The sequence below is a fragment of the Suricata suricatta genome, chromosome 9 (genome assembly GCF_006229205.1).
Source record: "Suricata suricatta isolate VVHF042 chromosome 9, meerkat_22Aug2017_6uvM2_HiC, whole genome shotgun sequence".
Classification (NCBI taxonomy): Eukaryota; Metazoa; Chordata; class Mammalia; order Carnivora; family Herpestidae; genus Suricata; species Suricata suricatta.
The window spans coordinates 60,077,306-60,103,392 of record NC_043708.1 but is presented as its reverse complement, the minus strand read 5'-3'; the positions used below and the strand labels follow the sequence as shown (position 1 = coordinate 60,103,392).

The window sequence follows — 26,087 nt, the reverse complement described above, 5'->3', positions numbered from 1 at the left end:
CTCAGTCATCTTTGACGATAACTCCTAAATTTATATCATCAACTCAGACCTCTTATTCTAAGTTCCCAATCATACTTTCACCTTACCAACTAGACATACCCACCTGGATGTATTCACTTATTAAACAAATGAGTGCCTTCAATGTATAAACCACTGTCCTAGGTGCTAGGGATAGATTGTGAAGACACAATCCTCATCCTTACAGATCTTACATTCTAGTTTGGGAAGAAAGGGATTAAAGGCCTTATAGGTACTTCAAATCGAAAATATATGAAACCAAACATATTATCTACCTTCTAACTCTGTTTCTCTCTCCTATATTCCTTATTATCTCTTTCTCCTTTGCCCAGACTAGGTACTCATTCAGTCGCTATGCCCTGTTAATTCTATCTCCTAAACATCTCTTTCCTATATCCCTTCTCTCATCCTCTATTTCACTGCCTTAGTTATACCTTCAACATTTTTCATCTGGACTGTTGCAACATCATGTTAACTGATTTCTCTGCTTTAGGTAAGGAAGGATCAATTCACCCTCCACATCAGAATAATATACAATGCTGTTTTCATTTAGCCATAGGCCTTTCCCAACTTAAAACCCCTCAGGATTTCACACTGCCTGGAATTTACTGGCAAGCCTTCCTCTTCCCTGAGAGCCTACAAAATTCTTGGTCAACATTTAAGGCTCAGTTCATTTAGGTGACAGCATAGTGGTTAAGAGTGCCAGACCTGGAGCTACACTGGCTGGGTCTGAACCCAGCTCCGTTACAACCTTGCGCAAGCTATTTAATGTCTCTGAACTTCAGTTCTCCTTTCCAAAGAATAGAAGCAACTACTTAACAGGGATTTGAGAATTGAGTTAATATATGGCAAGTGCCCGGCACACAGTAAATGCTACACTGATGTGTGGCTATCGGTATGTCCTCACTACTTTCCCTTCTCTCAAAGGTAAACACTCTCTCCTTTGTACTCCTGTGGCACTTTATCATAAGTCTGTCACCACACTGTGATGCTAAGTCTTACGGCAGGAACTTTCTCTTTTTCTTCTGCCAACATTCATCTTCTTATCCTCTGCCAATATAATCGATGTCACATTTTGATCTAAGACAACTCTCTATAAATGTGGAATGTATTCAAACTGTTACGTAACTACAAAAGAAAATGCAAACATCTGACCAAGTCTGCAAAAATAAGTCAAATTTCAAGTGGAAAACAAAAAAGGTGAGGGGGGAGAAAGGCATTCTTTTAATGCAACATTAAAAAGCATGCATAAAGCAGACATTCAAGTACAGAGGTGCCTGGGCAATGACAAATGGACTAGAGAATGTCTAGAGTGTGTGGGGGTAGGGGGGGAAGGGGAGGACGTACTGAGACAGCCAGCCTAAAAGTGTTAGGAATGGTGTTTAATGCTTGCATAAAGAGTTTAAGCCTTACTGCAAAAGTATTGAGTCCAAGTAAGTAGTTTTGACTTGTGGTGTTATAGGATTTAGTCATTTTAGTTAGGTAACTTAAAATAATGTGAAGGCTGGATTGGAAGACAGACAAGAGACATAGATCAATGACAGGAATTGCTACAATCCAGGCAAGAAATAGCAAGGACGCTAAGTGGGGCCATACAAATGAAAGATGGGATAAACAATATTTTTGAGATGAAATCAACTGGCCTCAGTGACGATACTAATAGGATGATGAAGGATATGATACAGAGGTTTCTTGCCTGCAAGACTGGAAAATGGTAACATTAACAAAGATAAGGAATAGACAGGGAGGAGCAAGCTAGAGTCTAGGAGAGCTGTAGTTACTCCATGTGCAGTAATGCTGAAAACAATAAACATATTATTTAGAATTAAAATCAAATGCTTAGAATTATGCCATCACACTGGCACCCACTGCTCTTATTTAACAAGCACATCAGAGGAAAATGTATCCAGTTCAAAGGGCTCATTTGTTTACTAAATAATACTTTATTGTCTTTCATTTTGGGGAAAAAATAGCCTATTACATAGAGATATGGCTAAAGAGTGGCCAGTAATTTTCAATATTGTGTATTTCTTAAAGCCTGCTTTTAAAGTTTCTCATAAAACAATATTTTCTTTTTTTTTAATTTTTAATGTTTATTTCTTTATGAGAGAGAGCGAGAGAGCATGAGCAGGAGAGGAAAAGAGAGAGAGAGAGAGAGAGAGAGAGAGAGAGAGAGAGAATATCAGAAGCAGGCTCCAGGCTCTGAGCTGTCAGCACAGAGCCCTATGTGGGGCTCGAACTCATGAGCCTTTGAGCTGTGAAATCATGACCTGAGCTGAAGTCGGCTGCCCAACTGACTGAGCCACCACCCAGGCACTCCTAGACAATATTTTCTTAAGACTGTAATATTCCCTACTGTTCCATATATCATAATGAAAATTTAAGGCTGCTTAAAAATGTGCTTTATTATTTATTTTTCCTAAGTTTATTTATTTTGAAAGAGAGAGAGAGTAAACACATGAGTGGGAAAAGGGAAGAGAGAGTAGGGGAAAGAATCCCAAGCAGGTTCTGCACTTTCTGCGCGGAGCCTGATAGCAGGGCTCGAACCCACGAACCGTGAGATTATGACCCAAGCTAAAAACGAGTTGGACACTTAACCGACCGAGCCACCTATGCACTCCTAAAAATGTATTTTAAAATACTGGCTTTAATGTTGCTTTCTTGATGCTCTATAGGAAATGCCTGCATTATTTTTGAATCTGTGATTCATATCAAAATTCCTATCAACATATACACTTCATGCTTTTTCTCTAATAAGACTTTCTTTTTTAAAAGGATAAACAAGATAACCTAAACTAAAATTACTCTGCTTAAAAGTTCTAACGGCAATTCGTTCTACCAGGACAATAACAATATAAAGAAATTTAAAGAGGCCAGATATTTCTATCCTTGAAATGAGGAAATAGCAAGATAACTGTGTAGTTATAATCAAACTCCAGTGCCCAAGAGAATCTTCTTGGATGCTTGTTGAAAAAGTGGTGTATGTCTACAGCTAGAACAATCCTAAAATTTGTATAGAACCACAAAAGACCCCGAATAGCCAAAGCAATCCTGAAAGAGAAAACCAAAGCTGGAGGCATCACAATTCTGGACTTCAAGCTGTATTACAAAGCTGTAATCATCAAGACAGTACATTACTGGCACAAAAACAGACACTCAGAACAATGGAACAGAATAGAGAACCCAGAAATGGACCCACAAACGTATGAACAACTAATCTTTGACAAAGTGGGAAACAATATCCAATGGAAAAGACCGTCTCTTCAGCAAAAAGTCTTGGGAAACCTGGACAGCGACATGCAGAAGAATGAACCTGGAGCACTTTCCTACACCACACACAAAAATAAACTCAAAATGGATGAAAGACCTAAACATAAGACAAGAAGCCATCAAAATCCTAAAGGAGAAAACAAGCAACAACTTCTTTGACCTTGCCCATAGCAACTTCTTATTAGACAGGTCTCTGTATGCAAGGGAAATAAAAGCAAAAATGAATTATTGGGACCTCATCAAGATAAAAAGGTTCTGCACAGCGAAGGAAACAATCAGCAAAACTAAAAGGCAGCTGACGGAATGGAAGATGATATTTGCAAATGATGGGCAGATAAACGGTTAGTACCCCAAATCTATAAAGAACTTATCAAACTCAACACCCAAAAAATAAATAATCCAGTGAAGAAATGGGAAAATGACATGAATACACACTTCAAAGAAGACATCCAGATGGCCAACAGACACATGAAAAAATGTTCAACCTCAATCAGCCAGGAGCTACAAATCAAATCCACAAGATACCACCTCACACCTGTCAGAATGGCTAAGGTTAACAACTCGGGCAACAGCAGATGTTGGTGAGGATGCAGAGAAAGAGGAACCTTTTGTACTGCTGGTGGGAATGCAAACTGGTGCAGCCACTCTGGCAAACAGTATGGAGCCTCCTCAAAAAATTAAAAATATAACTACCCTATGACGCAGCATGTACTACTAGGTATTTATCCAAAGGATACAAAAAAGCTGATTAGAAAGGACACATGCTCCCCAATGTTTACAGCAGCACTACAGACAATAGCTAAAGTATGGAAAGATTCCAAATGTCCACTAACAGTTAAATGGATAAAGATGTGGTATATACAATATTAATACAATGGAATATTACTCGGCGGTCAAAAAGAATGAAATTTCGTCATTTGCAACAACATGGATGAACTGGAGGGTATTAAGCTAAGCAAAATTAGAGAAAGACAAACATATGATTTCACTCATGTGGAATTTAAAATACAAACAGATGAACATAAGAGAAAGGAAGCAAAAAATAATATAAAGAGAGAGGGGGACAAAACATAAGAGACTCAAATACGGAGAACAAACTGAGGGTTGCTGGAGGGGTTGTGGGTGGGGCGATGGGGTAAATGGATGAGGAACATTAAGGAGAACACTCTTGGGATGAGCATAGGGAGTTATATGAAAGTGATGAATCACTTAATTCTATTCCTGAAATCGTTATTACACTGTGTGTTAACTGACTTGGATTTAAATTAAAAAAAAAAGAAAAGGTAGTGTATGTCAATTACACTTGGATTGAAAAAACAAACAAGAAATATAAAAAAAGAAATAGTTATCTGTCCTTCTCCCTACTTCAGGATGGCAGGACCCAGAAACTTTTGTTTTCCAAACACCTCAGGTGATTCTGAAGTGTTTCAAAGCCACTCTGAGAAATACTTGTAACTGGCTCTGATTATCAGAAACATGGTTTAAAGTCCACCTCAGACTTTGTTGTGTGACCTCAGACTACTTACTTTGTTTCTCCAAGGTTCAGATTTCTCATCTATAAAAGGGGAATACTTAAAATTTCACAAGGATGGGAGGATACAATGAAACCATGCTTATACAGTACTTAACATAGTGCCCACCTACAATTATTACTGTGATTCATCCAGTTCCACAGGACAAAAATAAGGAAGAACTGGACATATATACATATTCACCATGACATTCTAAATGCTTTGTTATTCATGGTAAAGTTTTTTCCATTTTCTTGTTAAAATGTTCATTTATAAAATTCTACAAAAACCTCCTAGTCAGGCATGCTCTGTCTCCCTTTTCCTTTAACTTTGGAATACATGAAGGAAGTTTTTGGACACATTACATAAGTGCTTCCAGTTTAATAAACAAGCCTTACCAAAGGCATAAGGCAATGAGCATGAATATTAACCAGAAAATACTTTTCATATCAACATACTAAAAAAATTAGTATTTTTACTCAAAATAAGTCGGATTTTACAGGAAAGCAAACACTGTTTGCTTTTTCTGGCAGACCACAAAAATTAGACAAAAGTTATATAAGAATGCCAACTGTTTATATTTAGAAAAATCAGTTTACCTGGACTATAATCAATTCATCTCCTTTCATTACACAACTCTACTGGTTTCCCCTATTATAAAATCCTAAATGCAATTTATAAGTGACCATCTAACTCCACTGACTTATTCCAGAAGATGTATATATACACACACACAGTTTTTTTAAAACTCAGCAGAAACAAAATTTCTTGGAAATAACCAGAAATCTACAGGCGCCTGGGTGGCTCAGCTGGTTGGGCATCCAACTCTTGATTTTGGCTCAGGTCATAATCCCAGGGTCATGATATTCAACTGGGCTTTGAGGCTCCATGCTGAGTGTGTAGCCTGCTTACAATTCTCTCTCTCTCTTTCCCTCACTCTCAAAATCAATTAATCAATAAATAAACAAACAAACAAAAAAAAAACCCCCAGAAATCCTGTATGATGCTTTCACACTAGCTAGAAATTCTAAATGATCCTTTTGTGAAAACTGAGAAATTTATCAGAACATCATTTATAAAAGTATGCAGCCTCCTCTGCATCCTTTTTATCATTTGAAAGCTCTAGAAAGCTCATCAGTTAATACCATCTCATCTTTTATTTAAAAAACAATAATAATATCCCACAAGAATATTTTATCATCTGCAAAAAATCAAATAACTGATGGGTCCATCATATCCTCTAACATGAATAAGTAAAAGCAAAATGGAAAACTCAAGTGCACGCTGTTTAATGTGATGGAACCAAGGAACCTTGCTGAGCTGCAATCATCATACATAAATATTTTTCAAGTGCTCACTTGTACAATGCACTATACAGATTACCACCCTTCAGCCAAGGCAAATGGGGGGGGAGGGGAGGGAAGGGAGGGAGGAATCGAAGCCCTGGCGGTCCTTTCTTAAGTATGCAATTAGGCTCAAACTACCACCAAGGGAACTCTGCAAAAGATGTATTTTTTGGACAGTAAGAAACGTAAAGATAACGTGAGCTTCCAGCACTCTGCAAAATCTGGTAGAATACTGGATAAGAGTTAAGGTTCCGCGACAGTGAAATTCCTTGCAAAAGGGTAATTTAGAAAAAGCTTGTACTATATCTTGTTTTAGGAGAGAAGGGTGGGCGGCAGCGGGTTCGAGGTCCACAAGAGAATACCGAGGGTGCCGCCAGGAAGATCTGAGAATGGGTTTTCATAGCCCCCAAAGTGTCGAGGGTGAGGGGAGGGATCCAGGTTCGGCCTCGATCTCCACTTCCCCACCTGCCCCTACCCAAGTGGTGTAGGAGGTCAAACGGAGGGTCTGAGTCAAGAAAGCGGTGCCGGGTCCCCGGGAAATCAGAACGGAGCGGCCCCGAGGGAGGAAGGGCTGCAGGAGGGCGGGGCGCAGTGCACCGAGGGAACCGAAAGGAGGACGGCGGGGGAATGGGGCCGTGCGACCGGGGACCCTTCCGGGTACCACACCCGGACACCAAGGCGGGGGTGGGAGGGTCCCGTCAGCGAGAAGGAGGCAGAACTTACTCCGCGGTCCTCCTCCGAGAGGAAGTCGGGGCCGTCGTCCAGGCCTTCCTGCGGTGTTGCCGGGCCCGGCGCACCGGGGGAGAAGATGGAGTTGGGGAGACACAAAGGGAGACATTAGTGCCAGGCCCGCGCGGCCCCCGCTCCCGCCCCGCGCCCGCCTCCCCCACCGCGCGCCCGGGGCTCGGCGCCGCTGAGAACACCCACCATCATGGCTGCTCCGAGTCCAGAGCCAGCGCAGGCGCGCACCGCACCGCGGGGCCGGAGGGAGCCGGCAGGAGCGGGAGGGGCGGAGCTGGTGGCGGCGGGTGGGGGCGGAGCCTCGGAGCAGCCCGCTCCGCCCCGCCCTGGAGCCGGGGGCAGGGGGCCATGAGCTGTAGGAAGACGGAAGGCAGCGCCCTCCGCCCGAGGTCGAAGCACCCCAGTCGGAAAGGGCCCAAAGGCCCAGACCCACATGGCTGCGGGCAGGTCTCAACTGGCCGGCTCTGACCCGGAAGGAGCCCAGTGCCACCCGGGGAGCTGTCCAGTTCCCTTTCCCTGAGGGCTGCAATGAAAAAACCAAGCAAGTGCTCTCCAGAAGCACAATAAATCATCTTGTCTTTGTATTATGCCACACGATAATTAATCACAATTAATATTTTGCCCATAGAAATTGTGGGAACTAAGGGCCTTCATACAGTCAGCTGTAATCAACCTTTTACTGTTGGTGAGGTAATAACCTCAGGGTTTGGGGCGCTAATGATTGAGCACTATAAAAATGAGCTGTTTGCGTTACAAGAGTATTCCTTTCCTTTATATGAACGAGTGCCTCCGGATCTACTCTCACTGTCCAGCCGTGTAGCACCAAGTGGGTATCCACAGGCAATTCAAAAGATGAGACAAATTATTCCTTAACCTTTGCCCATGTCACCTTTACACATAAACACACACTCAAACACACAAGCTAGTCTTGTGCTTCCAGTCATTTAATGGCATCAGCATCTTTAAATTTTCAGTCCAGAAACCTCCAAGTCCTAGTCAAATCCTTCCTTCTTCTTCCTCACTCATCATACCATTTAGTAACAAATTCTATTTCATCTGTAATTTATTTTCTGTCTTTCTCTTAAACTGGTCCCATTCCTTCCTTTCCTCCCTTCCACAGCAATTACCTTCAGTATTTGTTTGACCTTTGCAATACTCTCCTAACTTTTCTTTTTTTTAATATATATATATATATTTTTTTTTATTTATTTTTGAGAGACAGACAGTGCGAGCAGGGGAGTGTCAGAGAGACAGGGAGACACAGAATCTGAAGGAGGCTGCTGGCAGCTCAGAGCCTGACGCAGGGCTCCAACCCAGGAACCATGAGATCATGACCTGAGCCAAAGCCAGACGCTCAACCGACTGAGCCACCCAGGCGTCCCTCTCCTAACTTTTCTTATTTCCATATCTTTCCTCCATTCTACATACTGTTACCAGTTTTCCTCCTAAGACACAGACATCAATGGTAATGCTGCTACCCTGTTCAATAATCTTTACACATCTTTATTACATTAAAGTCCAACTCCTTGGCCAAGCATTTAAGGCCCTCTATACTCCATTCCCTCCCTCTTTTGTTGAATTGAAACTCTCAAAACAATAGTGGTAAACAATTAATATTTTCATGAGAACTTCTTGTAGCTTTCATTTTGTATGCAAAGAGAACCGAGGCAGAGAGAAGTTGAGTTACTGCCCAAACAAGGGTTATTCTCCAATTGGGGTTGGGGGAGGGGTGGTGGCTTTATTTTTTGTCTTTTGTTTCTTGTTTCCCAATGCATTGTAATAACTACTGGAGTCGTGTTTTTCCACTGGGAGTCATGAGGCATCATGCGGCACCAGTGTAGTGTGATGAAGTGTCAGGAGGGATGTTCTGGTAATTTGTTGCTGATGAAAAGTGCCAATATTTTCTAATGATTTGTTTTTGGTTTGAAAGTAAGTAATGCCAGTTATGCTCTGCTTCCCAGATGGAGAGAGGAGTGGAGCTACAATTAATGAGTGGGATGTGCATACAACTGATAGGTGGGTTCAAGTGTGTCCTGTGGGCAAAGGTTGAGAAGTACCACCTAGGACCACCTAACTGTCTCTGATCATTAACCAAGGGTTTCAGTACTTAAGCCAAGTCCAGAAATCTTGCACAGAAACACTCATATTATCAAATGTCAGAACTTTAAAGTCACTAGTTAAAAACAAGATTTAAAATATGAATAGCCCAATAGGGGTGCCTGGGTGGCTCAGTCAGTTAAGTATCCACTCTTGATTTCAGCTCAGGTCATGATCCCAGGGTCATGGGATTGAGCCCCGCTCGATAGGGCTCTGTGCTGAGTGTGGAGCCTCATGGAATTCTCTCCCCTCACCCCCTGTCTGCCCCTCCACAACTTGTGTGTGTGTGTGCATGCACACACATTCTCTCACTCTCTCTCTCAAAATAAATAAACATTTTAAAAATATATGAGTAGCCAAATAAAATCATCAACAAAGACTTATAGTAATTAGTACTGTCTAAATCAATAACTGAAAACTCACATGAATAGAGAACTCAACCTTGAAATAATAAAGTTATTCATTAATACCTGAACAGACCTTTCTGGGTAATGCTCTCAAGCTATATTTTATGAATGATAAGAAAGATTTATCACTAACTGATGCTAACAACTATCAAAAAGGCAGTTATAGAACTTAAGAAACATCAAAGGAAAAGAAACTAAGATAAGCTCATATAATAGATTTTTCTGCTTCTTATAAAATCAAGAAGATATTAAAGCTGAACTACTTTTTTAGTACTCTTAACCAAATAATCAATTTTTCAATTTGTCTTAATAGGTTTTATGAAATTACCTACTTTTATATAAGTTCCATGAGCAAATTATGTTGAATCAAAACCTGATCATTTCATAGATTTAGGTAGGTGAAAATAAAATATTAGAATTGAGAGTAGTTTCCTAATAGTGTGCTTCAAAAACAAATGTATTGGAACACTTTAGAGAAGAGTAAACTTTTAGAGAATAATAAATGAGTGACTTTAAAATTTTGAAAATCAAAAATTGTATCTGCTTTGAACATTATGTCAAGCAAAACTCAAGGTTTTTTCCCAGAAAAAAACCTTAAAAATATGAAATGATGATTATTTAATTAGATGTAGAAGAAAACTGCTTAATTCCTTTTATCATGTTCCAGTCAAAGAAGATTTCACCAAAATGCATTTTTGTCAACTCCTCACTTCCTCAACTTCTAGATCATTTTTTGTTTCTGGGCATAGTACAGTATTCAATTTACAATGGAATTATATCCTGATAAACCCATTATAAGTTGAAAATATTTAAGTTAGGGGCACCTGGATGGCTCAGTCGGTTAAGCCTCCAGCTTTGGCTTAGGTCATGATCTCACATTCGTGGGTTTGACCCAGAGTCAGGCTCTGAGCTGTCAGCACAGATGCCTGCTTCAGATTCTGTGTCTCCTTTCTCTCTTCCCCTCCCCCTCTCATGCTCTGTCTCTCTCTGTATCAAAATTAAATAAAACATTAAAAAATTTTTTTTAAAGTTTTGAAAATATTTAAGTTAAAAATGCATTTAACACACCTAGTCCACTGAACATCATAACTTAGCCTAGCCCACCTTAAACATGCTCAGAACACTTACATTAGCCTTCAGTTGGCAAAATCATCTAACACAAAGCCTATTGTACAATAAATGCTGAATATCTCATGTAATTCATTGAATTCTGCACTGAAAATGAAGAACCGAATGGTTGCATGGGTACAGAATGGGTGTAAGTATACGGTCGTTTACCCTTGTGATTGCATGGCAGGCTGGGAGCTGTGTCCAGCAATGGTAGCTCTGACAAAATGAATCACTTGTAATCCAGTACTTGGAGATAATCATTGTTCATATTTTGGCAAATATGCTTTTAAATGTTTTGCCCATGCATATGCCTCATCTAGTATTTTTATTGACATAATCAATATCATGTTTCATAATATTATGTCATATTATTAGATAAGTTTCTATTCTTTGGCATGAATTTTAATACCTATGATATTCTGTCAGCTAGGGGCACCTGGGTGGCTCAGTTGGTTAAGTAGCTGACTTTGGCTCAGGTCATGATCTTACAGTTCATGGACTCGAGCCCCCCATCGAGCTCTGCGCTGACAGCTCAGAGCCTGGAGCCTCCTTCAGATTCTGTATCTCTGTCTCTCTCTGCCCTTCCCTGCTCACACTCTGTCTCTTAAAAATAGATTTAAAATATTTTTAAAAATTGAAAATATTCTATCAGCTAGATGTATCAGTGCATTAAACTAAACCCCATTGTTTGAAATTGATATTGTTTATATTTTGGTTTGTTACTTGAAAAAAAGTATAGGGCACTGGGTGGTTCAGTCGGTTAAGCATCTGACTGTGGCTTAGGTCATGATCTCACAGTTGGTGAGTTCCAGCTCCGAGTAGGGCTCTGTGCTGACAGTTTGGATCCTGGAGCCTGCTTTGGATTCTGTGTCTCCCTCTCTCTTTCTGCCCCTACCCTGCCTGTGTGTGCGCTCTCTCTCTCTCTCTCTCTCAAAAGTTAATAAATCTACTTAAAAAAAAAAAGAAAAAAGTATAAAACATATCCTCATAGTTAAATCTTTGGAAATATCTCTATTATTATTATCGGTTAGATGTTTATTTATTTTTGAGAAAGTGCAAGAGGGGCAGGGGCAGAGAGAAGGGGGCAGAGGATCAGAAGCCAGCTCTGCACTAACAGCAGTGAGCCTGATGTGGGACTTGAACTGGGAGATCATGACCTGAGCTGACATTGGACACTCAACTGACCAAGCCACCCAGGCTCCCCTAGTGCTTTGCCAGATCTTAACTGATGTGTTTTTTAAGGAAAAATGTTAGAATAAATTGAAAAATTGAAAGTGTCCCTTGGCACACATATATCTCTGAAAGTAAATAGCAGTGGGGTTTGGTTAAGTACACTGATATATCTAGTTGATGTATTTAAAACATTATTCTGGAATTCTACAAAATGCTTCACTGTTACTCCTCAAAAGTACCTATCAAACAAAGGTCATGAAAAAATGGAAAGACAGAGGCAACTGCATGGCTCAGAAGAGTGTGCAACTCTTGATCTCGGGGTTGTGGGTTCGATCCCCATGTTGGGTGTAGAGATTACTGAAAAAAAAAAAAAACCTAAAAAAACTAAACAAAACAAAAAAGGAAATATAGACAATGTCACAGACCAAGAGCACTGAGAAGACTTAACGACGAAGTACAACACGGTATCTTAGATAGATCCTAGAACAGAAAAAGGACATTAATGGGGAAATGAGCTCAATCTGAATAAAGTCTGGAATTTAGTTAATGATAATATACTAATATTGGTTTCTTAGTTTTGGCAAATGTACCTCAGTGATGTAAGATGATAACATTAGAGGAAATTGAAACTGAATGAGAAGTATAAGGAAATTCTCTGCTATCTATTGCATTGGACTGGTTATTTATGTATTTATGTTCCCCTGCCCCCACCACCCAATCCATATGCTAAGATCTTAATGCTCAGCTGGATGGTATTAAGGGGGTAGGTTCTTTGAAAGGTGATTACTGTCTCCCACAAATGAGATTAGTACCACTATAGAAGAGGCCCCAAAGAGACCCCCCCATCCCTTCTGCCAAGTGAAGTTACAGTAAGAAGACAGAAGACAGCTGTCTATGGGGAACAAAGGCCCTACTAGACACTAAATCTGGCAGTGCCTTGATCTTGGACTTCTCAGCCTCTAGAACAGTACAAAATAAAGGTCTGTTATTTATAAGCCATTTAGTTTCTGATATTTTGTTATAGTGGTCCAAATGGACTAAGACCTTATCTTTGTAACTTCTCTGTAAATCTAAAATTATTCCAAAATAAAAAAGTTTATTTAAAAAAAAAAAGCATGATTCTGAGAAGGGATTCAGACATCCGTGGCACAAAATGATTCACGCCTACCTGAGAGCCTCAGATGTAATTGAACAAGGGAAGAGAGAGCAGCAGGATCAAGTGGGAAGTTTTTGTGAGCCAGGGCTGGTAGTAGGAACATCTCTTCTGCCTGCGTTCAGTCACATGGTCTGTCCTGATACAAGAAGGTCTGACAGTAACTCCTGGACTGGTCTGCACTATGGAAAGTCACACAACTCAGCTAGCCATCTACCCACCACGTGAGTTCGGGCAGTGCAGTTATGTACTTCCTGTGCATCACTCAGGATTCTAACAGGAAACAGATGTCACACTCAAATTAAGAGATTCAAGGAAGGTTCACTTACAGAGGGAACAAGTTCAAACTTGAGGGTGGCTATAACACAGGACCAGAGCCAGCAAACCCCAGGCCAGTAAAAGCCCAAAGGGATTGAAATCTTGAAGGCAGGAAGAAGTCCACCATCGCAGTAGCACAGTAAGGAGTCTGTAATGGATCCTCAACAACTAGTTTTAATTAAATTGCAATAAAATGGCATGAAAAAGCTGGGAAATATATAATAAGCGAGCCTGAGCTTGAGCAGAAAAGTTAAAAAATAACTCCAAGTGCAAAGATTTGAATCAGACAGAACTGCTCCAGAATTCTAGCTTCGCCATTTCTCTTTTTACTTTTTTACATTTTTTGAATGTTTTTTTATTTCTTTCTAGAGACAAAGAGAGTGTATGTGAGCAGGGGAGTGGCAGAGATAGAGAGGAAGAGAGAGAATACCATTCAGGCTCAGCGCAGAACCCTGTGTAGGGCTCCATCCCACAATGCATAAGATTATGATCTGAGCTGAAATCAAGAGTGGGGCACTCAACCAACTGAGCCACCCAGGTGCCCCTAGTTTTGCTACTTCTTAATAAGATAGGACTTGCTTCTGTAAAATATTAAAATATTGAATATAAATACATCCCTAAATTGGATTCCCTGCCTCTCCATATCTGGCCTGAACCTTGAGGCTTACTGGCCAAGGGCAAGAAAGAGCAGTCACTTGCCCTTAATTGCTGGACACTTGGCTGGTGATGTGGTTGGGACATACAGCTCCCCTGACCATGTAAACAAGAGATTTCTGCCTGTCCTGAGACTTTGGCAGGAGGCCAGAGTGGAGAGGGACACAGTAGCTCAAGCCCTTTTTAGCCTTGATGGGGGGACAAGAAAACAAGAGAAGAGGAGGGCAAGGGCAGACGCATAGGTCTTGACCTCCTCTCTTCAGACTTCAGGTCTAGAGGAAATGGAGACATTAGAAAAACTGAGGCTCGTGCTGGTAATAGGGAGACACTCTTGTTCTTGATCACTTTAAGACCTTCTTGAGATGAGCTATCTGGAGGGCTGCCCTGATGCTAACCGGGCAGTTCAGCCCTATCAAGGAGAAAGAAGTCTTGAGGTTTAGCTTTCCTTGGGCTATTGTTGAGACCCACAAGTTTCCCCAACACTCAGCCCTTCCTCAAAGTCAGAAGACAGCTAAGTCAAGTGTCTGCAATCTTCATGTGTAAGGCACCTAGCTGATACTGAGTATGTTGGTGACCATAGATGCTGGAAGTTTTTTGAACTCACTTGGTTGAGAAAAACTCCTTGTGAGGTAAGGCGGATTTGCAAGGCAGGGGCCTCCTGCTGTCAAATGGCAACCTATGTCTACCCCCTACTCAATTATTTTTGCTTGAGCACTGACCCCCAAGGTGCCTTGTTGACTGGTATCAGGAGTGACTTGTCCCCTTATGCTAAAAATATGCTAACTGTACCTTGTGAAGGAACTTATTATAGGAATTTCTTCTTTTGTGTTTATGGGAGCAAATATTACATTTCCCGAAAAACCTGTTTTTCTTCCCTTCAAGAAAACAGGCTATTGACCCCTGTTCACAAAGAACTAACTTTTGCCTTTATTATGCTAAAAACATTGCCTTGAATTTGAATGCTAAAGATACCTTCCTTCCCCATATGATAAGCATCTAAATCACCTACATCAATCATTATTGATAAAGATTATGCATGAGTCTTCTACCAATCTATGTTCTGGGAAATTTTTACATACCAAAGAACTTGTCAGAAATCATTGTCAGAGGCAATTGCCACTTCTGTTTTGTACCCCATACGTTTTTTTTTTTTTTCAATAAATAAAGCTGACTCTTCAGTCAGTGCAGAGATGCCTGCCTGATGAGCAGAAAGAAACTCAAGGCTCTCTCACTCTCTCTCGCCAACATCGTCCATCCTTCAGGGAGCCCTGGACCTGCTGGAGCTGGACTCCAGCACATAGAGATGTTCTGAGGACTCAGACAAAACTTTGAAAGCTCTATACAATGCCTTCTTCCTGCCTAGAGATCTTAGAATAGAACAGTTCCTATCCCTGGCCTCTTTCCTATCTCCACCCCTCCCCACCCCAAACCCCCAAATCCCACGCTTGTGCCAGCTGGGATGATTTTGGTCTCAGCCTTCTCAGAAGCAGAGAGTTGGGCCAAACGACCTCTTGAGGTTTCTTTCTGCTTTTTGACTCAGCAAATGTACTGAATTATTCACTCTTATATATTCTACAACCACATTTTTTAGTCACTTCTCTGACCTTGCTATTTAAACAATTTCCTTTGCCTTGCAGTTTCTAAAAAGGAAAGTCTGAATATGTATATCCTCATTTTAAAGGCATATTGGCAGAATACACTAAATCTTAATTATTAAAATTGTCATCCCCTCTTGTATTTTAACTAAACTCATACCTTGTATAAACTTGCTATGGAAGAGTCTCAGAAATACACCTGCTACAGGATTCACTGAAAGACGGAGACTGAAGTAATTGTAAAGGGCTGGTCTGGGGCAGGAGAGTGGTGCTCTGGAGGAGGTGAAAGATGTTCAGTCTGGCTTGTGGCTCTATGGCTAGAAGCTTCCACGTGGAGGTAATATTCCCCAAACCCTATTTTTTTCCCCCCTCTGGCCCCTCAAAGAGACTACACTACCCAGACCCCATGGGGATAAGAGTATCTGTGTGACTAAGTTAAATGGTATGTAAGTGAAAAAGACACGCACAGGGCTGTCTGTGAAAAATCTCTCATATGAATGTATTAGTTTTCTTACTGCTTCTGTAACAAATTACCACAAACTTAGTTACTTAAAACAACACAGTTTTATTCTCTTACTTCTAGTGGCCATTAGTGTGAAATCAGTTTCACTGGGCTAAAGTCAGGGTGTTAGCTGAGCTCTTCCTCCTGGAGTATCTAGTGGGGAATCCAATTCCCTGCCTTTTTTTTTTTTTCTTAGCTTCTAGATGCTGCCTGCGTCCCCTGGTTCATGGCCCCTTCCTCACTCCAATGTCTTTGATCCTCACATCTCCTCCTTCCTCCTTTGACCCTCTTGCTTCCCTCTTATGAGGACTTTAGTGATTACATGTAGGGTCCACCCAGATGGACCAGGATAATTTCCTCATCTCAAGATCCTTAGTTTAACCATATCTACAAAGTCCCTTTTGCAATATAAGATAAGAATCACAGGTTCTGGAGATTGGATTGTGGACATCTTTGGGGACCCTTACTCAGCCTACTGCAGTGACCCTAAACACTTTGTCTTTTCAGCCCTACGGATATCGATAAAGCTGAAAGATGTGGGAAAGTCCTACAGTAGAAGGCCAGGACACTGAATGCCTGGGTAGAACACAGTTCCTTTGCTGACCACACTGGTCTGTGAAATGAGAGAGAAAAATCTTTTATTGTGGTGAGCCACTGTGGTTGACTGAACTATTGGCACAATGCTTAACCTTCCCTGCGCCTTCACCTTTGCAATGGCCTCATTGTGAGTGGAGTGTACTTCCTCATCCTTTGACTCTAGGCTTGACAATATGACTTACTTTGGCCAGTGGCATGTGACTGACAGTATGCCTAGGTCTTAAAGATTATTTGTACGTCCATTTGCATTCATTTGTCTCTAGTGTTGTCATGAGCCCAGTCTAGAGCTTCATAATGGAATGGTTGTTGTTTTACACCAATATATTTTAGAATAGCCTACTGGATAGCAAAAGTCAACTAATATAACTATTGAGCTCTTAGTTTGCTTATTACAAGCAGTTAGACTAAAGCAGGGGAGAACAACTGAATGAGGGAGATGGAAGAATATAATGCTGGAGCCAGAGAGCTGGGGGTGGGGATTATTATTCCAGTGGGATAGCAGTTCCCAGTGACAGCAAGGTAAGGGTATAACCATGAAAGGGAATGGCTAAAACTAAATGGGGGCATTGTCACTACAGATGAACAGATCAAAGATAATGACAGAACTTGAGTAGGAATGGAAGGCTGACTACAAGCCAAGTGCCTGAGCCACCACTGAATAAGGACAGTTGGTCTTGAGACTGGAAAGCTAAATATCAGGTAACTTTGGCAAGAAGAAAATTCAGAAATGCTGGAATGGCCCTGTGAAGTGTACTAGGAGTGGAAGACCTCCTCCAAACACCTGTTATATGGAACCAAGGGAAGGGTGAAGTAGTTGGGAGGTGAGATCTCTGCTTGGGAAGATCAGCTGTGTTTGGTCTCAGTCATCTGATTTAGTCTCCCAAGAAGAAGAAGAAAGTCAGTGGGGATGGGAAGGCTTCATTAAACACAAATGTTGTGAGATTATACTAAAGCTTCTGCTGAGTAAACCAAAGAACAGTGGCACTAGCTGGGTCCCTCCACAAGGCTTGAATTACGGGCAAAATGCAGAAGTATTTCCCACTGGTGCCCTTATTTGATAACTGGCTCATTTTTTCATAGATTCTAGGACAAGACATAAGGTATTTCAACTATAATTCAATAATAAATATTAACAAATAAAAGGGCAAGAAAAAGCATGAGAGTATTTTGCATGTCCTTTGTAGAAATTAAGTGTGCGAATAATGCAATCATGGGCTTGATGTTTGAGTGCTCCTGAAAAAGATCTGGAAGTGGAGCACCTGAGTGGCTCAGTTGGTTAAGTGTCTGACTTTTGATTTTGGCTCAAGTCTAGATCTCATGGCTTATGAGATTGAGCCCCGAGTCAGGCTCTGACCTGAAAGCGCAGAGCCTGCTTGGGATTCTCCCTCTCCCACTCTCTCTACCCCTCCCCACTCACAGCATCTCTCTCTCTCTCTCTCAAAAGAAATAAACATTAAAGAAAAAACTCTTGAACACATCAGAAAAAGAGGATCTGGAAGTGTCCATAACTTACTTCTTTCTGTAGCTCTGAAGATAGCCTGAGGAGTTTAAATTCATTTTCCTGCAATGTTGCAAAGATGGCCCTCTGCAACAGATTACAGCTTCCTGTCCTCTGTATGGATGGCACTGCAGTGGCACAATTCCATGTAGTCTACACACAATTCCATGGTGTCATTAACAGAGTGACAACCTCCAAGGAGATCTGTGTCCTAATCCCTAGAACTTGTAAATGCATTACCTTACAAGCCAAAGGGGAATTTAATTTGCAGATGGAATTAAGTTTGTTAATCAGCTGGCCTAGAGACCGAGAGCGATGCAGAGATTATCCTGAATTGTATTAGGTAGGCCCAGGATAATCCCGAGGGTTCCTTTAAGTGAAAGACAGAAGCAGAAGAGAAGCAGAGAGGTGGCAGTGTGACAAAGACTCGGCCCAATATTGCTGGCTCTGAAGACAGAAGTGGGCCATGGGCCAAGGAGCGCAGCCAGCCTTTAGAAGCTGGAAAAGGCAAGGAAACAGCTTCTTCCCTAGAGCCTCCAGAAGGACTACCGCCCTGCTGACACCTTGATTTTAGCCCCATGAGAATCCTTTTCACTTCTGACCTCCCACACTCTAAGAGAATAGTCATTTTCTCACATGCACTTATCAGTGCTCAGCTGAAGATTTGATGAGAACTGTCTTCAGATCTTTGCAGCTCGCTCTCTCTATGCAGCCAATCTCTCTGGAATTGAAAACTGTAGTCACCTGAGTGTTCTCAAATTCTTAACTATGTCTCAACTCAGGAAGACTGCAGGGCTCCACGTAGTTTCCCCCTTTCTGGGCCACTGTCTGGAAATGTTTCCTGGCAGTAAGCTGGGATGACCTTTGACCTCATCTTTTTCGTTTCCCTTCAGATATCCTTGTTCTCTGCTGCCTATTGTTGAATGTCTGAAGCTGTTGTTTCAAATATTTTGCTCCATTAAAAAAATTTTTAAGGCAGTCAGCAAATTTGGTTCCTCTTACTTCATCATGGCAGAAAGCAGAAGTCCCAGTAACCATATTTCAATCACAGATGGGCTATTTTTCCCTGAACAAATTTGTTAACCTCTCAGCCCTCACTTCCGCAAGTGAATTTTTTTTAAAGAGACTACATTTCAGAGCAGTTTTAGGTTTGTGACAAAGTTGAGTGGAAAGTACAGAGACTCTCCTTATACTCCCTGCCCCCGCATGTGCATAGTCTCCCACATTATCAGCACCCCAAACCAGAGTGGTACATTTGGTGGTGCTGATGCGCCTGTATCGACACATCATTACCACAGGGTCCATAGTGCACAGTAGGGTTCATTTGTTGTGTTCAACATGCTATGGGCTTGAACAAACATATAATGACAAGTATGCCCAGTATGGTATCATACAGAGTAGTGTCACTGCCCTAAAAATCTGTGCTCCACCAACCCACCTCCTCACTGCCCCCAACCCCTGGCAACCACTGATCTTTCTACTGTCTCTACGGTTTTGTCTTTTCCAGAATGTCATATAGATGGAATCATACAGTATGTACCTTTTCAGATTGGCTCTTTTCATTTAGTAATATATATTTAAGGGTCCTCCGTGGCTTTTCATGGCTTGATACTCCAGTGTCTAGATATTTCCCAGGTTATCCATGCACCCACTGCAGGGTGTCTTGGTCACATCCAGGTTTTGGCAATTAGGAACAAGCTACTATAAATATCTGTGTGTAGGCTTTTGTGTGTGCATAGTTTTTCAGTTCTTTTGGCTAAATACCAAGGAGCATGATGGCTGAATCATATGGCAAGAGTATGTTTAGTGTTGTGAGAAATGCTAAACTGTCTTCTAAAGTGGCATTCCTACCAGCAATGAATGGGAGCCCCTTTTCTCCATATCCTACTACCATTTGGTATTGTAAATGTTCTGGATTTGGGCCATTCTAATAGATCTGTAGTGACGTCTCATTGTTGTTGTTGTTGTTTAAATAGTCTTCATGCACAGCATGGAACCCAGCACAGAGCTTGAACTCATGACCCTCAGATCAATACCTAAGCTGAGATCAAGAGTTGGACACTTCACCAACTGAGCCACCCAGGCACTGCTTATTGTTTTTAACTTGCATTTCCCTGATGACATATGCTGTGGAGCAAGCAGATCATGTGCTACCTGTAGATCTTCCTTGGTGAGGTATCTGCTAAGGGCTTTGGCTCATTGTTTCGATCAGGTTGTTTATTCTCTTATTGTTGAGTTTTAAGTGCTCTTTGTATATTTTGGATCACAGTTTTTTTTTAGAGATATGTGTTTTACAAATAGCTTCTGTTAGTCTGAGGCCTGTCTTTTACTGTCTTGCCAGTATCTTTCACAGAGAAGAAAAATTTAACTCTAATAAAGTCCGACTTATCAATTCTTTCTTTCATGGATCATGCCTTTGGTGTTGTATCTAAACAGTCATCAGCAAATTCAAGGTCATTTACCCTCTAGGAGGTTTATAGTTTTGTATATTACATGTACGTCTATGATCCGTTTTGAGTTATTTTTGTGAAGGATGTAAGGTCTGTGTCTACGTTAATTTTTTTGCATGTAGATGTCTAGTTGTTCCAGCACCATTTGTTGAAAATTCAGATGATCTTCAGTGATATTCATGTGTGTATAATATAAATGTCAGCTGCATGGATATACTCAAGCTCTTTGAAATTCAAATTCCATTTAGTTGAAATACTCATCCCCAATGTCTCTGAAGCTTCTCTGGCACCTACTATCCCCTTGGTGTCCTCTGCTTGAAGTCTTGGTTCTAGCAACATGATAGCCCCTCAATTCAGTGTTTCTTCTGTCTTTTCCTCACCTCATTCCCTCACTAGAGACCAATCTCTTCCCTCTGAAGCGCTACTCATCTACACTGTATGTGAACAGGTATTATCAAAGGAAGAAAGTCATAGAGGAGATGATATTCTAAGGGCAGAATGATCTAAATTGGATTTTAACATTTCTGAACTTAAAAATCCCTGGCCCATTCTTTCTGATGGAGAAATCACTCTGTATCTCTTACAAAGTCTCTTGGCATTATGCTGGGTCCCTCTTGGGGTCACTGCTGGTTCATATGGCATCTTAGTGTGCCTTTAGGAAAAAAAAAAGCCTTCCTGCAGCAGGCTAGCAATTCACAGCTTGACACAGAAAGTGGGCCAGATTTCAACTCCAGTGCCCCTTGTCTTGCTTCAGCCTTTATCCTCCCCTAACTTATTTGTCCTTAACCCCCAAATTCTTGTTCATTTCTTATAGAGTAGTTTAGCTCTCTTTCTTTTACTAATTCTAGGCCATCCAAGCTATTCCCCAAAGTCTCATCTTCATAATTAATTTAAAAATGTGTTCCTAAGTCCCTCAAAAAGTTACAAATAGAACTAACCTACCACCTAGCAATTGCACTACTAGGTATTTACCCAAAGGATACAAAAATGCTGATTTGAAGGGATACATGTTACCCCCCCAATGTTTATAGCAGCATTGTCAACAATAGCGAAATTACGAAAAGAGCCCAAATGTCCATTAAGTGATGAATGGATAAAGAAGATGTGGTACATATACACAGTGGAATATTACTCAGCAATCAAAAAGAATGTAATCTTGCCATTGGCAATGATGTGGGTGGAGCTAGAGAGTATTACACTAAGCAATATAAGTCGGAGAAAGACAAATACCATATGATTTCACTCACACATGGAATTTAAGAAACAAAACAGATGAACATACGGGGAAATGAAAGAGAAAGGAACCGTGAAACAGACTCTTACCTACAGAGAACTAATTGCTAAAGGGGAGGTGGGCAGGGTATGGGCTAAATGGGTGATGGGTAGTAAGGAGGGCACTTGTGATGAGCCCTGGGTGTTTTATGTAAGTGATGAATCACTCATTTCTATACCTAAAACTAATATTGCACTGTATGTTAACTAACTGGAATTTAAGTAAAAACTTGGGGGAAAAAAAAGAAAAAAAAAGTAAAAATGTGCTCCTAAACTATAGCAGTTTTAACTAAGAAGTAACACTGGTGTGTTGAAAGTTTTTCCCCTCATTATATGTACATTGTAATGATGGTGTTGGTAATGATGATGACGAACATAATGACAATAGCCCTTAAGTAAATATACTTAAGCTATTATATGAAGAGAAAAAATGCTTTTCCAGGGAAATGAATTGTCCTTTCTTTAACAGGTAAGAGAGTGCATATTATACCCCTGTTTGCCACAGAATAGAAACCAGAGTCTCTAAAGTGCTTTAAGCTTTCAAGTTGAAAAATGCTTAACTCTGCAGATGCATTTTGCAAATGTATATGCATGGCAGAAACCTAGGAAATTCCTGGAAGACAACAGGATGTGAGCCCAGCTTTATGAAGCGTATGTATTGTCACAGTCATCAAATTCTTTAACAGAGCACACAGAAGCAGGAGACATCTTTGACATAATGTATTTCTGCAATTCTAAAACATACCAACAGCATTTTGAGGAGACAAGACAGTGTATTAAATGTTCATACAACAATAACCTACATCCTGATTTCAAAACTTTACCTTTTATATTCTTTTTTTAACTTTATTCATTTTGAAAGAGAGAGAGAAAGAGAGATAGAAAGAGGTGGAAGGAGAAGGAGATGGAGAATCTCAAGCAGGCTCCATGCTGTCAGTGCAGAGTCCAGATTGGGGCTCGATCCTATGAATCATGAAATCATGACCTGAGCCAAAATCAAGAGTCAGATGCTTAACTGACTGAACTACCCAGGCACCCCTCAAAACTTTATTTTTAAAAAATGTGTTTTTTTCACATACCACAGTTATTTGCTTTGATGGCTTGGTTTTAATTTAAAAATGTTTTTAGGGGTACTTGGGTGGCTCAGCTGGCTGTGTCTGACTCTTGGTTTTGGCTCAGGTCCTGATCTCATGCTTTGTGAGTTGGAGCTCCGCATTGGGCTCTGTACTGACAGCACAGAGCGTGTTTGGGATTCTCTCTGCCCCTCTCCTGCTTGCTCTCTCTCTCTCTCTCTCAAAATAAATAAATAAACTTAAAAAAATTTTTAAGTTCCAGTATAGTTGACATACCATGTTCTTAGTTTCAAGTATAGAATATAGTGATTCAATAACTCTATACATTACTCAGTGCTCATTATAAGAAATATACCCTTAATCTCCTTCACCTATTTCACCCATTCCCACCCCCCCCACTGACCTCCCTTCTGGTAACCATCAGTTTGTTCTCTATAGTCAAGAGTTTGTTTTTGTGGGGCGCATGGGTAGCTGAGACAGTTAAGCATCTGACTCTTGGCTTCAGCTCAGGTCATGATCTCATGGTTCCACGGGATTGAGCCTTGTGTGGAGGTCTGCACTGATATCATGGAGCCTGTTTGGGATTCTCTCTATACCCCTCCCCTGCTTGCATGCATATGGGCATTCTCTCTCTCTCTCTCTCTCTCTCTGAAAAACAAATAAATAAACTTTTATTAAAAAGTTTGTTTTTTGGTTCATCTCTTTTTTTCTTTGTTCTTGTTTTGTTTCTGAAATCCACATGTGAGTGAAATCATACAGTATTTGCCTTTCTCTGACTTTTTACATTTTTAAATGTTTATTTTTGAAAGAGAGAGAGAGAGAGAGAATGTGAGTGGGGGGAGGGGCAGAGAGAGAGGAAGACACAAAATTTGAAGCAGGCTACAGGGTCTAGCTATTAGCACAGAGCCCAAGGCACAGCTTGAACTCATGAACCGTGAGATCATGACCTGAGCTGAAGCTGGATGCTTAACCGACTGAGCCACCCAGGCGCCCTGGTATTACTCAATCTTAATGATCATCTACTTTATACCAAGAGCTGGGCTAGGAACTCCTGGAGGAGGAGATAAAGAAGAACATTATGATTATGCTGTCTTAGGAAAAGAGACCAGATAAGAAATATTTGGTAAATTTAATTTTATTAACTGAATTTTGGGGTTATGTATTGAATATATTTAAATTATCCAATATATTAAATTGAACTAATTAAATGTTAAGTATGTTATGTTGCTCTAAATATACCTGTTTAGCTTAATGTATTCTGTTTTATATGTATGACTTAGAGATAATTTTGTTTGTTAATAATGCTAACCAAAGAATGCTTTTTTTTTAATTAATTTAATTTTTAAAGTAATCACCATGTACAATGTGGGGCTTGAACTCACAACCCTGAGATCAAGAGTCACATGCTCCACTGACTGAGCCAGCCGGGTGCTCCAAGAATGTTTTATTTGTAAGTGGCACTAACCCAGTTTCCCCAAGAAAATTAAAATAAATGACTTAACCAGAGTAGAGCCCTTACCTCTAATCCTGGGCCTTCGAAGTAGATGAATCAATTAAAAATACTTCTCACTTCTGGTGCACCTAGGTGGCTCAGTCAGTTAAGCATCCGACTCCGTCTAAGGTCAAGATTCTGCGGTTCGTGGGTTCAAGCCCTGCGTCAGGCTCTGTGCTGGCAGCTCAGGACCTGGAGCCTGCTTTGGATTCTGTGTCTCCTTCTCTCTCTGCCCCTCCTCTGCTTGCATTCTGTCATCTGTCTCTCTCTCCAAAATGAATAAACTTTAAAAAACTAAAAAAAAAAAAAAAAGAAAGAAACACCACCTATTTCTAAAACAGCAAACTTGAGATGTACTAGGACATGGCAGGTCCTTGTTCCTGATGGCAAGAGTGAATGGCCCTATAGGACACTTTAGGGTTAGACATTATCCTAGGTGTGTGTAAATAGCCAGTCTTCAAGGTGACCTCAGGGAATGTTGCGTTGATAACTGCAGCCCCAGACAAAATCTGATCGCATCCTCATGAAAGACTCCAAGAAAGAATTTCCTGGCCAAGCCCTTTCCAAATTCCTAACTCAAAGAAACAATGAGAGAGAATAGGTGATTATTGTTGTGTTAAGTCCCTACATTTTAGGATAAATTATTACTGATATCAAATGTATTGAGGTGATGTTAAGTCATTGAAGGGTAGTAAGCAGAAAACTACATGGTCAGACTTGCATCTTAAAAATAATCCACCTGGGGGCACCTGGGTGGCTTAGTTGGTTAAGGGTCCAACTTTGGCTCAGGTCATGATCTCACAGTTTGGGAGTTCAAGCCCCTCATTGGGCTCTGTGCTGACAGCTCAGAGCCTGAAGTCTGCCTCAGACTGTGTCTCCCTCTCTCTGTGACCATCCCCTGCTTGTGCTTTGTCTATCTCTAAAAAAGCAACACTAAAAAAATTTAAAAAATATCCCATCTGGGGCCCTTGGATGGCTCAGTCGATTAAACATCCAACTTCGGCTCAGGTCATGATCTCACTGTTTGCGAGTTCAAGCCCCGTGTTGGGCTCTGTGTGGACAGCTCAGAACCTGGAGCCTGCTTTGGATTCTGTGTCTCCCTCTCTCTGGCCTCCCCTGTTTGTGCTCTTTATCTCTCTCTCTCTCTCTCTCTCTCTCTCTCTCTCTCTCTCTCTCTCTTTCTCTCAAAAATAGACATTAAAAAAATCCCACCTGTGGTGTGGAAGTTGGGAAACTAAAGGCAGGATGCTAGGTAGGAAGCTATAGCCCCATCCAGGTATAATGTGGTAGGGACCAAAACTAAGTGAGTAGCAATCAAGCTGGAGGTTAGAGAAATAGATAAAGAGTGTTTATAAAAGACAGAACTTCCTCCATTATATTATAATTTAAGAAATTTTTTTAACTTAAGTAGACTCCAAGCCCAACATGGGACTCTAACTCATGAGCCTGACATCTAGAGTAACATGTTCTACTGACTGAGCCAGCCAGGTGCCTCAGGAGTGCTTCTACTAAGTGACTGATTGGCTGTGGCAGGAAAGGTAGAGACTAAAATGATATCTGTGGTTTTTTTCCCCTTCCTAGAATCTTGGTGTGTGAGTAACAGATTCCTCAGCTCTGATAATTTGTGAAATTGTATAACTTCGTAAAAAGGATATTCTCCATTTGCCTTCCAGATCTACTCTTCACTCTTCTTTACCCGGCTCTGTGACCGACCCATATGGACTGTTCAATGTTTTTGACTGCCAGGGGGGTTCAACCAATGAAGATCTCCAGCAGAGATTAGAGAAATAGGAGACAGTGAAGGTGGTGT

At 40.9% G+C, this 26,087-nt stretch overlaps 1 protein-coding gene across 3 annotated transcripts in view; it reads right to left on the bottom strand.

Annotated features, from left to right (window-relative positions):
- Positions 1 to 7,305, bottom strand: part of SNX6 (sorting nexin 6) — a 61,174-nt gene extending 53,869 nt beyond the window's left edge. For 2 of the 3 annotated variants that reach the window (XM_029951137.1, XM_029951138.1), the window contains exons 1-2: positions 7,073 to 7,305; positions 6,869 to 6,916 (exon numbers count right to left, since the gene is read on the bottom strand). In XM_029951137.1, the coding sequence (XP_029806997.1) occupies positions 6,869 to 6,916; positions 7,073 to 7,078 (54 nt within the window). In that variant the 5' untranslated portion in view covers positions 7,079 to 7,305. The remainder of the gene's footprint in view (positions 1 to 6,868; positions 6,917 to 7,072) is intronic. The other variant, XM_029951139.1, reaches the window with a different exon arrangement.
- Between the last annotated feature and the right edge of the window lie 18,782 nt (positions 7,306 to 26,087).